General features: G+C 54.5%; 4 protein-coding genes across 4 annotated transcripts; 2 read left to right on the forward strand and 2 right to left on the reverse strand.

The window, feature by feature from the left end:
• Window positions 1-879: 879 nt before the first annotated feature.
• Window positions 880-2,529, forward strand: PV07_08223 (uncharacterized protein; the record flags this gene model as incomplete). The annotated part of the gene is made up of 3 exons (XM_016395366.1): window positions 880-1,188; window positions 1,259-2,338; window positions 2,401-2,529. 3 exons carry the CDS (start codon window positions 880-882, stop codon window positions 2,527-2,529), a joined length of 1,518 nt encoding a protein of 505 aa, XP_016248785.1.
• Window positions 2,530-2,741: 212 nt separating this feature from the next.
• On the forward strand, window positions 2,742-5,436 carry PV07_08224 (uncharacterized protein). Its single transcript, XM_016395367.1, has one exon. It carries the CDS (start codon window positions 2,778-2,780, stop codon window positions 5,184-5,186), a length of 2,409 nt encoding a protein of 802 aa, XP_016248786.1. The 5' UTR covers window positions 2,742-2,777; the 3' UTR covers window positions 5,187-5,436.
• A 77-nt stretch (window positions 5,437-5,513) lies between these two features.
• Window positions 5,514-7,071, reverse strand: PV07_08225 (uncharacterized protein). The gene is made up of 2 exons (XM_016395368.1): window positions 6,927-7,071; window positions 5,514-6,615 (listed from the first exon to the last, which is right to left on the reverse strand). The coding sequence occupies exons 1-2, from the start codon at window positions 7,010-7,012 to the stop codon at window positions 5,874-5,876; spliced, it is 828 nt and encodes a 275-aa protein (XP_016248787.1). The 5' UTR covers window positions 7,013-7,071; the 3' UTR covers window positions 5,514-5,873.
• PV07_08226 (uncharacterized protein) lies at window positions 7,058-10,867 on the reverse strand. Its single transcript, XM_016395369.1, has 5 exons — window positions 9,570-10,867; window positions 9,460-9,497; window positions 9,381-9,406; window positions 8,563-9,327; window positions 7,058-8,510 (listed from the first exon to the last, which is right to left on the reverse strand). The coding sequence occupies exons 1-5, from the start codon at window positions 9,660-9,662 to the stop codon at window positions 7,765-7,767; spliced, it is 1,668 nt and encodes a 555-aa protein (XP_016248788.1). The 5' UTR covers window positions 9,663-10,867; the 3' UTR covers window positions 7,058-7,764.
• Window positions 10,868-12,248: the final 1,381 nt, after the last annotated feature.

Here is a 12,248-nt window from a genome sequence, read left to right on the forward strand (position 1 = left end):
AACTCACGCCACTGGGTCGAACTGTTGGCTGGGGAAGTTGAGTTTTTCCCCCATTGATTGCTGGTTCAGCGTTATCGATAGTGATTCAGCAGAAGAAAAGATCACGCCGCCCTTGGCCAGCCATGGCACAGATGCCGGGAGATCCGTATATAAGCTGGCAGACCTCGAAGCTCGAACCGCACTGACGTCTGCTTGGTCGGTGCTCGCCGGCAGGGGCCGATAGTGTACGATAGATTTTGGCTTGATAACTGGTACAAATATGCCTTGACACTTGGTCTGTCTTATATATTTGTGTCTGGATGTTTGGGCAGCAAAGCCACCCCAGCACCTTACCAACCGGGGCGATATGACTGCTTTCTTCCTCCTATCTGATATGGAGCTGCTCAGCCTTGTCCGGCGCCACTTCTTCCGTCTGGACGACCTATTCACCGCCGAGCGAAATCAAGCCTCGACACGAAGCGATATTCTCGTGGTCAACACCTTCCACTTCCGATGATAACGGGGCCGTCAGCGGTGTGTGGGGGAGGGTAAAACATCTTGCGTTCTCGGAGGCTCGCCGAGCCAAAGACGTCGTCATCTCGAGTTGTGCCATGTGGGGAGCGGGTGTTTTGCTGTTGTATATATACTGTGTGTGCACACCCTAATGCGGCCGCTGATTGTGAGGGTCGCTGACTCTCTTGTCATGCTTATGGTTTGCCTGACCTGGAAGTCATGGAGGGCGACCGCAATTGGTCAACCGGAGCCTGTGTCTGATACTGGCCGGTGAAGAGAATAGATGTCTTCGCGTATATATACCAATGCAACAGTCCCTACCAGGTACGGCATCTGCCTGCCTCGAGAGACGAAAACCTCAGCTTTGATCTCAGAGCACCGATCGACATGATGCACGCCGGAGAACTCATCTTGAGCCATTCGTTGGCTTTCGCAGCCTCTGCCTTGTCGTTGCTGGTCGTGGCTTTCTTCCTCAAGCGCTATCTTCGCCTCCGCCACATCCCAGGCCCGTTCCTTGCCGCGTTGACAGATTTTTGGTTCACCTATAGATTCTGGACAGGCACAAACTTTGCTCAGCTCACCACGGAATTGCACCTCAAATATGGGCCCGTGGTGAGGCTGGGGCCAAACCGGTTGATCTTCAGCAAGGCGTCGGCGATTCCTGTGATATACAGGACGACTGATGTCATGCCAAAGGTGAGCTGACCTCGTTCCGAAAAACCGTCTCAAGCAGGCCTTCCGCAAAGGCTCATTCGACTTTGACTAGTCCTCGTTCTATCTCCCATTCCGAGTCATGATCCGGGGCCGTGAAATCACCTCTTTCATCAGCATCCTCGACGAGAAGCGAATGAGTGCCGTCAAACGTCTTCTGCTGGGCAATTTCACCATCAATTCCTTCCTCCGACAAGAGTCGGAGCTCGACCATACAATCTCCTCGCTGGTCAAATACCTCGACGATACCAAAACCGACGTCGCAATCGGCACCACGCTGGGGTATTGGGCTTTTGACACCATTTCGCGCGTCGCCTTGACCGAGGACCAAGCCTTCTTGAGCCAGCAACAGGACTTTGGAAACACGATCGCGGGCGCTGCCGAGCGCATCACGCACCAGCAATACTGGGGACCCATGCCAACGTTGGAACGGTGGCTGTTCAAGAACCCCATCATGCAAAGAATGGAGAAATCGTCGATGCTGGGCGCCCTTGCCGCGCAGAGGTTGCAGAAAAGATTGCGCGAAGAAAAGGACTTGGACAGCGAGCTCGACCTCCTGGGAAAATATCTGGCGGCCAGTCGAAGAGCCCCCGAGCTGATCAAGACCAGTGACGTAGTAGGCTTCCTGGTGTCGACGATGCACGCCGGGAGCGAGACTATTGGACAGACTACGGCTAGCATCCTCGTAACCCTATTGCGGCATCCAGACAAAATGGAGAAGCTGGAGAAGGAGATCCTCTCGGCATCGCTAAGTGACTTACCGCAGTTCTCTGAGGTGCAGAGCCTTCCCTACCTAGATGGTGTCATTCGGGAGTCTCTTAGGCTGAACAGATCTGGCTCGGGCATCCTGGAACGGACAGTCCCGGATCCTGGGGCCACGATCGACGGCGTTTGGGTGCCTGGCGGCACTGATGTCTCAGTTAGCACGGCGGCATTGAGCAGAGACGCTGACGTATTCGGGGCCGATCCTGAGCGATTCATACCAGAGCGATGGATCGGGCTCAGCGACGAGGAGGTCAAGCGGATGGATCACGCGGATCTCAGCTTCAGCACCGGACGGCGGATTTGCATTGGGCGTAATCTGGCTATGATCGAAATGAAAAAGGCAGTGGCGCGGCTAGTCAAGACTTTCAAGGTAAGCCTGATCACTACTGAACGCATGGATACGCGGAATAAGCGTGCTGAACAAGCTGAAAGGTGACGCCCACCAATCCCAACGATAACCTTCAACCGATCGTGCGGGGGTCCAGACGACCATTCTACAACACAAAGCTGGATTTCCGAAGACGAGGGGTAGAGTTCGTGGAGGAGAAGATGGTAGCTTGAGAAGGATGAGCCAGTGACACAGGGTCGACTGAGGGATGGATGACGGAGATAAAAGTTCCTCGCGAGCCTCGTACGAGTGAGGGATTGATTTTGATATCGCAAATTTAAAGCGGCGTGAACTTTGTTCCGTTGCCGTGGCAGCGTGTCCGGTTGCGGACAACCGTAAACACCACAACGACTTCCTTCCAAACCCAATGATGGCGACAACATCCCTTTCGACTAAAGCAGACCAGAGCAGACCAGCAGCCATGTGTGCGTACTCGTCCGAAGACGACCTTCCAGACCTCAGCGCTATCTTCGCGCCCAAGCCGTTAATGGCCACCGGAACGAATACCGGACTGCGACGATCCCCACGCAAGAAGCCCTTGGCTGGGGAGCCTATATCGCCCCAGAAGAGACCACGAGATGTGCCGGCTTCATTCAAGAAAGCTGAACCCAATAACTCCCGGCTCCCAGTCAAGAACCGTTGTCGCAAAGAAGCCACGAAGCCTGGAGAGACAAACCCGTCCATCCTCAGAGACATCCCGCTTCTCCCTCGAAATCTCACTGTTGCCGAGACCCATGTCACCTCCAGCAATCGCCGCTCTCCAGCGAGTCCCCAACGAAGTTTGAAATTGGCCCACGTAGACTCACTACTGATTCCACTGAAGGCGCTGGCTGTGGAAGACGGGGTGCCGTCACATGTGTTGGTGGATACATCGAAAAATCCTGGTCCCACGTGGCTTCAGAAGGCCGAGAAACCAGCCATGTCTCAAATGCGAGAGGGTCCGACAAGGTTAAGAGAGGGTAGCACTCGGAAAAAGATGTCGGCGTCAAATCGTGCGAGCAGATTCGTCTTAAAGGAGGCTCGATGCAACGATGACGACGAGGATTCAGGCAGAGGTGACGAAGAAGACGAAGATACCGATTTGAGCGGCTTCATTGTCGACGACAACGCGGAACTGAGCTACTACGAATCTTCAGCGTCAAGTTCGGATAATGATTATACAGGGCCAAAAATGAAAGTCCCGCCAGCACGCCCGCGAAGAAGACTGCACCGTGGATCGCCAACTCGGCGGCGCCTCAGCTTCGGCGATCACGAGGGGTCGGATAAGGAGAACCATCCGGCAGAGACACTATCAAATGCCCTGAGAGATATCTCCCTGAATGGCAAGGAATCCAACATGGACAGAGGAGAAATTGAAGTGATCGATCTCACCTCGTCCCCGACCATTCCTCCGGAGACCAAGGTCAAGACACTACCCAGTTTACTCTCACCTCAAACTCATTATACCGTCCCGTCGGAGGATCCTTTCCAAGACCCGAATCCTTTCAAGAACTTCGATGCCCATCTTCAGCTCCCCCCGCCCGCCTCCGAGCCTGCCCTGATGATTCCCTCCAAGGAGCAGCTCGTCGACCCTGATTCTGACGATAGCTCTGGAGGCGTGCCAGAGAAGCCCATCGACAGAACGGAAGACCGCTTCAAGACACCGCCTGCCACACCACCCAGGTCGCCTTCGAAACTCAAGTCACCCTCAAAGTTGCTATCCCCTTCCAAGCGACAGGCGATCCCACATTCGCCGCATCGCCAGAGTATGGATGCGTTCTGGGATCATAATGTGATCAACGACTGGAATGATGAATACTCTCCGAAGAAGGCACCGGCAACGTCTCCAAGGAAAGGTCTCCTCGGTCGGTTTCAAGTGTGGTCGGACTCAGGCGATGAGGAGGAAGACAAATCTGTGGACAGTTCTGATTCCCTGCCTAGTCCTTGCTTGTCACCACGCAAGTTACGATCACCGAGCAAAAGCCCGCAGAAGGAAGAAAAGAAACGGTTAGCAGAAGAGAAACGGGCTGCTGCAGCACGGAAGAAGGCCTTCGACTCTCAGAAACAACAACTTGCACGGGACCTGTTACATGAGCTCGATGAAAAGGTTGCCGATTCCCAACTCGACCGACTGTCGTCCAGCACCGGCGGTGTGCGTATCATCTGGTCCAAAACGCTGCGTTCAACAGCTGGCCGAGCAAACTGGAAAAGAACTGTCACCAAGCCCTCTTGTTCGCCCGTCAAAGGCAACAACATGCACGACTTTACTGGCCCAGGAGCGAAGGTGCAACATTTTGCGACGATTGAACTGGCCGAGAAGATCATCGACTGCGAAGACCGTTTGGTCAACACACTCGCGCACGAGTTCTGCCATCTGACGAACTTTATGATCAGTAACGTGCGCGATCAACCCCATGGTGCAAGTTTCAAAGAGTGGGCTGCGAGAGTCACATCACATTTGCGAGCGACCGATGTTGAGTCATGGAGGAACGTGCAAGTCACAACCAAACACAGCTACGCCATCAATCACAAGTATCTCTGGGTCTGCGTCGGCCGCAAGGAGAGGTCTGCCGCGATGGACCTTCTCAACTTGGACGAGGAGGAGGGATGTGGAGCCGAATATGGGCGACATAGTAAGAGTGTTGATGTCGAGAAACATCGATGTGGGAAGTGTAAAGGGAGACTCGTACAGGTGAGGCCAAAGCCTAGAGCGAGTCCCGTCAAGAAAGGAACAAAAGCAACCAACGGCGCCGCCCTGAAGAGGGAAGAGAGTGCCGAGAGCACAACCTCGAATAGTAGCGGGAGTAGTGGGCTGGGCCGGATGATTGAGACGATCGAGCTGAGCGACTGACCGATTGATTTGTCACTGTGAGTTGGATTAGGTGTTGGGAGGACGCGTTGCCGTCCGACGTCGTTCGAGCGACGTCCATAAATACTCAGAAGGAGGCTTTTTGGAGTCGAGGGATTGGATCGTGCTTTCGCCCCGGGCTGTATATGTACCAGGCATATGATATGAGCGAGAGTGCGGCGTTGATGCTAGGAATGTCCACCAAGACAGCTGTGAGAAATCATGTGAGCTCAATGTGAGCTTTCGAGTCCCGTTCGGTTAACCCTGTCTTCTCTCTGTCCTGCCCAGCAAGCGTTGAACGAATCGTCGGTGACCCGCAAAGCGTGAGCATTGTGTCTATGATTCTTTGGATTTGGATTTGTCGCTATCTAATGTGACTACCTAAGTAGCTACTGTCGAGCATTTGCTGTAGCTACTACTAACCTACATACGCGGGACGTGGACTATCCCATTGCATGGTGAAAGAGTACAGTGGGTGGTGTCTCTCTTGATCTGGTTGCCTCTACCAACCTGTTTTGTCCTTCTCCCTTTCTTATTCCCATTCCCGTTCCCATTTCCTCCCTCCTTGGGGAGTGGAGGTCCGTGATAACCATACCTTTCTTCCATCCAAACACATTCCAAACGGCGCGCGTGGTATTTTATTCATGGGGGTCATGTCGTGTCGTGTCCTGTCGGATCCATCCCCCTTCTTCAGGCGTTGAAGAGGCTCCAGTCCCGGACGGCCAAGGTGCCGACGATGCGGGCCAGGATGTCGCGCGCGTGGCCGACCTCCTGGGCGATCATGGCCTCGGTGCCGCTGCTGCCGCCACCGGCGGAGGACGCCGAGCCCATGCGCTGGCCGGCCTCGACGAACTCCTTGACGGGGACGTTGACGCGCACGCACACATCGGCGTTGTAGGGCGGGAGCCGCACCAGCAGCGCGAGCTGGTGCACCAGCGACGTCGGGTCGGGGCGTGGTTGTGACTGCTGTTGGGAGGAGGGCGCTGGTGCCGTCGTCCGACGCGCCGCCATTTCGTGGCTGTTGATGTTCCCCGCCAGCATGTACGCCGGGTAGCCGGCCAGGCTGGGGTCGACCATCTGCACGGGCTGCGGGTTCGGCAGGGGCGAGGCCAGCGTGTCCGGCGGCGAGATCACGTCTGTGAAGTGGTACTTTGCGGCCTCGGCGTCCAGCTCCTCCCCTCCCTGTGGAGTTTGGGAGGTCGCGGCCGCGGCCCTTCCGTTGACGATGGTCTGGCTGACGGCCGTCGTGGTCGTGGTCGTGGTCGTCCCGTCCGGCGCGGTGGTGGTCGAGGTGGTGGTTGTCGGGCCCGGCGAGGGACTGGGATTCGCGGCGCCGCCGGGCCGCACGTAGTCGTTGATCTCGAAGATGATAGACGTCAGCGTCGTCGGCGAGAGGAAGACTTCTTGGTGGTCCGGGATCTGGCGGATGTCGCTGTCGAATATCATCAGTTGTTACTCGGTCCGCGCAAGAATCTCCGTAGAGAACAAAGTCAGGTGGGTAGACATGCGCCCTGCTCGAAGGAAAGATGATGGCATGCCCCGTGCCAAAAGGGAAGTAAAAAGGAGACCAGCCCGTATGCTGAATACGAGCAGGCCGGTTTCCTCAGTGCCCCTTTGCCTCGCTCCCTCTGCTCCGCTGTCTTCTATCATCTATCCACGTTGCCGTTGGCCCCAGCCCGGAGCCGACTCTCACAAAGCAGTTTTCGATATGGCACCAACGCAATCTGTCTAAGAGAGACTCACCTTGAATCAATCAATTCCACGGGCAATTCCACCGTTATCGCCCCTCCATAAAGCTCACGGGTGCCGTACGTGGTGGCACTGGCCATGATTATCCCTGGCCAAAGCGGAGAAATAATTGTTTTTGTGTGTGTTTGGGGGGGGGGGGGCTGAGAGGTGTGATATTGAATGCTGAAGTTGACCAGAGATGGCCGGAAAGGAGACAAAGTCGGTCGGTGTTGACAATCACACACTTCTGCTCCCCTTGGGCCAAAGATGCTCAAAAGAACCAAAGCCGGGAGAGAACAGAGAGAGTGGTCAGAGGATGGGGACCTGCTAAGGTTTGTGACATCTGGGTTCTTTCACCAACAGGCAGCACAGCGCAGGTTGTAGCCTGGATGGTTCTATGAGTGCGCCTCAGGCATTCCTGTACTGTCCATAGTCACGACCAGTGTTCCAAGATTCTGAAATCATTCCAGCGGTTCCCTAGAGATATTCTATCGTCCCTTCAAGAGAATCAGCTTGCATACTAGGCGAGTGGTCTGACCATGTTCAGCCGACAATCATCCGACTACATCCATCCACGCAAGGCTGCGCATTGTGATGCACAGAGGACATGTAGCACACGGCGAGATAGGGCTGTTTGACTATGTTTCGATTGTTTTTGTCTTTCATTGGGATTACTCCCTAGACCAACTGAATTGGGTGCTCGCTAAACTCCACTGATGCCGTCAATTACATCGCCAATGACCGAAGTAAGTGGCAAGCTGTGACTATGTAGGACCCTGCAAACCCATATGAACAAGCCCGAATCGCTGTTAACCAATGTAACTACACGCATCTTCCACTCGCCTCCAGACCCCTACAACAGAATCATACCGGCTCCCGAAACAAAAGCGATCGTGAGGTAAACCACGAGCTGCAGAGCGCCCATGTGGCCGGGAGCGGAAGCTCCAGGGATACCGGCGTTGGACGTGCTGCCGCTGCCACCAGAACCGGAACCAGAGCTAGAGCCAGAGCTGGAGCCCGAGCTCGATCCAGATCCACCCGTGCCGCTGGGTGCCGAGGTGACTGTGCCAGTGCCTGCATTACCAGCCTGGCTGATCAATGTCGCGCAGCTTCCACTCGGGCTGGTAGGAGACGCGGTCGTGGCAGATCCACTGAAGTCGCAGGCCGACGCACCGTTTCCTTGGGCGGCTTGTTGCTCGTAGTAGCTGTTGAGCGCCCACCCGAGTTGTTGCTGAGGATTGCACATGCCATAGGCACCATAGTCGCCCGTGGTGGCGTTGGCGGCAATACCGTCGCAGACACCATCGGCAAGGCCGCAAACAATGCCAAACAAGTCACCAACATCGTCGGTGGCAACGTTGTTCGGTCGGCAGGTCAAGGCGTCGAACATGCATTGGCAGAGTTCTTCGTTGGGGGTAGGAGGTAGGCTCGACGACGCTTGCCAATCCGCGCCCACGGTCGGGCAAGAAGCAGGGGCGGTATTGGTGGGAGTGTAGTCGTTGGCATTGACGCCAGTCGGATCGATTTGTGCAATCTGGCTGGACAAGGCGTTGAAGTCGGCTAGAGTGCTCACTGAATCGCCGGAAACGGTGACCAGACCTAACTGGCCGTTAGCATGAGGTCAACGAAATCAAAGGGTTCCCTAGCTCACCGTAGTCATTTGCCTCCTGGAAGTACATGTAAACAATGCCGCCCGACCAGACAGGGCTCATTTGAGGGCCATACAATGCCTGGACTTCGGTGAACACGCGGGGTTGAACGGTGTTGCATCCGTACTCAGCGAAGAAGACTGGGACGTTGTAGGTCGAGAATTCCTCGGTGCGTTGATCGTAGCCAGACTGCGTGTAACTTGACTTTCCGCACCACGAGTAGATGTTGTAGCCCCAGAAATCAATGGCATCGGTCGGATTTCCGCAGTCGAAGTAATTGGCCAGATTGACACGAATATCGGCATCATCGTTGGTAGCATAGCCCACTCCTATGGGGCGGTAGTTCTGACTCTTGATGTAGGCCTTCATATCACGGACAGCAGCCTTGACGAAGGCGCTGGCATCGGTGTTGGTGTTGTTGTTGGACACCTCATTGCCGGCGAAGAAACCCAGGGTATTCTTGTATTGTGCCAGGTTGTCAATGACCGCGGTATAGCGAGCATACAGATCGTCGTTCCATGTGGGAGTGTCACGGTTGATGGAGGTGCCGGGGGAGGACAAGTCAGAAATGACATAGATGCCGGCGTCTGCAAGCATATTCATGCAATCGTCATGGTTTTGAGTCGGGTCGACCGCATAGACGCGAATGGTGTTGGTCCCCAGTTGGGTGAGGTAGGGGATGTCTCGCTGGCATGTCGAAGCATCGGCCAGAGGGTCAACATAGTTGTCACTACCGCTCGATGTTGTCCCATTGCCTAGGTAATCCTCTTTTTCACTTGTCAATGGCATTTTCAGCAAGGAGTCGAGGAGAGGAACGCACGCTGGTAGGCAACGCCTTTGATATAGCTGTATACCATGTTAGCCACAATCTCTGAAGTCCCATCAACAGCTGTACTCACAATTGTGTTCCATTGGTTTGATAGAAGAATTTGGAGCCCTGGAGGTAGAGAAAAGTTCAGCGCAGTTCACTCTCACCGTCTGCAGGAGAATGGGTTGGTTGGCATCGTACTTTAATGACGATAGGGTCTACATCTGCATATGCGGCCTTGAAGAAAAGTGTAGCGCCAGCGACAGCAGTCGCAGCGGCCGAGAAGCCCTTCATGGCGATGAGAATGTGCGAGAAAAGTAGTTAAACAGAGAGAAGAAGTCTTTCAAGAGCGCGCGCCCGTGCGGCTAAGAGGTGTGCAGGTGTTCTTGAGATCCCTGATAGCAGGAATGTTGTTTCCCCAGGTGAGCAACGGGGCTGGTGATACAGTAACGAGCTGTCACTGCCCAACAAGCAGGCAGGAACGAAGGACAACAAATGTTATGGATATGGAAAAGAATGTCACGAAGGTGAATGCGAAGGCGAAGGACAACGAAGGTGGTAAACAAGGGGCGCAAGAGCGTAACAAAAAAAATCAAGTGCAGACAAGTTCTACAGGAGGATTGACAACGACCGCGGCCTTCAGATCAAGGGGGGACAGATTTCAAGGGATGAGCGGTGGTCGCAGTCGTAGTCGTATCCTCTCTCCCCTCAATGCATGGGGTATGGTCTCCTTTCGGAGTGGGCATTATTGCGGACCAGTACGAGTCCCGCGCACACCACCCCCCTGGATGCCATTCCCCCTCCTCCCTTTCAGGCACCTCGGGCCCTCGAACCACTGGACAGAAGTCCCCAAGATTCAGTTCTCACAGGGCCTCTCCGTCTCGCCCATTCCCGCCTCCCACGTTCTGTTCCGGGGGGCACTGGCGCACCGCTCGTAGGCGTTCCCGTTAGCACATCAGGCCCTACGGCGCACTCGTGGCAGCCCCAACAGCACCCGTTGGGGGCACCTGAAGTCGCCTAAGTCCCTCGTACCATCTATTGGTTCTCGGCCTTGTTGCAGATCTGTTTTCGATGGTGCTTCTGCCGCCATTGCCGGCGCAACATCGCGCAGTCGACACGCGTCCCTTCTCCATCGAGCCATCACGGAGAGGGACTGATTCGTCGAGGCTGTGCACTGCACGTCCATGGTCCGTAGCTTCTGTGATGATTTACCAGCGGCTCATTTTACTATCGACAGTGACTGAGAAATTACTGGGTGCTGTCAAGCCGGCAGGCAGGAGAAGAAAAAGAACAGAAATCGGTCCAAGAAATCATTATTAATGAATTCTGAGTGACCCCTTGGTATTACTGCCATTCCCAGCTGAAGGAACTCCTGACCGGGAAACAAACCCTCCTGCTTGGGTCGGTATTGTCAATGATATTTTCCCTCGTGGCTACAAGTACACCCCCATCCTGTCCTTCCGTCCAAGTCCGTGCAAGGAATTGATTGATGATTTGCCACAGATACTTGTAGCAAATGATGGGCGCTGGGGTGGAGGAAAGTCTCTGCATGTCTCACGGCTCATTCATCCTGGGCACTCCTCTCCAGCTCAAACAAGCACAGAGGTGTCTCGGCCTTGTAACAGAATCGAGATGATGGTGACCCTGATATGCCCACCCAGCTCCCCGCAACCTGGCTCCCATTTGCCCAGGACGAAATTGGATTTGTCTGGCTTGCTGACCGGATCAGGATGTCGATTGGAGGACGGCCCCTTTTTCCACGGGGTGGCATCCAATGGCCAGGGGCATTGCACGCCCGACGTGATCCTTTCTTCATTGAACCATTTAACCCCTGGGACATGACGACTCCTGGCTCTCGGTCAGTCCATGCCGCGCTGGTCCACCTGAAATAGCAATTCGCCACTCCAAGCCGGTCCCAGCACCTACAGGTATTGTTCCTAACAAAGCTTGTTTCACCCGTGGCTCCAGAGCTTGACACTAAATGCCATGTCTCGAGGTGGACAAAAGCAGGTTTCGCATATGTTCCCAGCATGGAGCGCTCACACAATGTTTGCAGGACCTGCTGGGTTGGACGGATTCCCAGATGATCATGGCTCCAAAGAAGACACACCCAATGACTTACCTGGCGGAAGATCAATGATAAGACCATGCTGGAACTGGATTCTCCGGATGGCTTGAGAGCATTCTCCATCAGGAAATACAGACGCTCCACCGGCGTCAATGGCTGCCGATCCGATGTCAAATAGACCCACAAAGTCAATGATGATGGCGTTCTCGGCGTCAAGCCACAGAAGCCACAGTGGGATCATGGAAGGAGAAGAACAAATGCTCGAATAATGAGTCGCACTATTATTCACAGGACATTTGTCTGCAGCACAGTGCAGACACGAGCAAATTCATGCCTCACAATGTGGTACGGAATATGGGGTACTTGTGCATGGTACAAGGATTGCCAGAGGACGTAAACCACGGCAGAAACGGACAAGGCTTGTAAACGGCATTGCATAGCAGTTTGTCTCTTTATCCCTCGCACTCATCCACGTGTCAATCCAATAGTCTACCCGTACGGAGTATACAACTCATTTAGACCTGATAACGGCTACCTATTAAATCATACAGAATAGAATTCCGTACTCCGTACCCTACTGTAGGTACCACATGTCTAGAAGTATATCCAAAGAGTCGGTCACGGCGCCCGGAGTCAATGAGGCCGTTTGGACCGGGTGAGTATACTTGATCTCGCAGGTACTTCTGTGCATGAAGAACCCCAAAGACCGTCTTCCGGACCTGTTTGTCAGCGCCACGATTTGTGCATCTCTTGCCCAAGACCCCGAAGGCTAGTCATCGCCCTATGCCTACGATACAGCTTATCGTCTAGCA

The sequence above is a fragment of the Cladophialophora immunda genome (assembly GCF_000835495.1).
Source record: "Cladophialophora immunda strain CBS 83496 unplaced genomic scaffold supercont1.4, whole genome shotgun sequence".
In the NCBI taxonomy this organism is placed as follows: domain Eukaryota; kingdom Fungi; phylum Ascomycota; class Eurotiomycetes; order Chaetothyriales; family Herpotrichiellaceae; genus Cladophialophora; species Cladophialophora immunda.

What these genes read in the sequence shown, in the direction of transcription:
- PV07_08224 (XM_016395367.1), top strand. Translation starts at nt 2,778, where the DNA reads ATGTGTGCGTACTCGTCCGAAGACGACCTTCCAGACCTCAGCGCTATC.
- PV07_08225 (XM_016395368.1), bottom strand. Translation starts at nt 7,012, where the DNA reads ATGGCCAGTGCCACCACGTACGGCACCCGTGAGCTTTATGGAGGGGCG. An exon ending in GTGGAATTGATTGATTCAAG is followed by an intron (nt 6,616 to 6,926) that starts GTGAGTCTCTCT and finishes GATATTCGACAG; the next exon opens with CGACATCCGCCAGATCCCGG.
- PV07_08226 (XM_016395369.1), bottom strand. Translation starts at nt 9,662, where the DNA reads ATGAAGGGCTTCTCGGCCGCTGCGACTGCTGTCGCTGGCGCTACACTT. An exon ending in CAAACCAATGGAACACAATT is followed by an intron (nt 9,407 to 9,459) that starts GTGAGTACAGCT and finishes CATGGTATACAG; the next exon opens with CTATATCAAAGGCGTTGCCT. An exon ending in CAAAGGCGTTGCCTACCAGC is followed by an intron (nt 9,328 to 9,380) that starts GTGCGTTCCTCT and finishes CAAGTGAAAAAG; the next exon opens with AGGATTACCTAGGCAATGGG.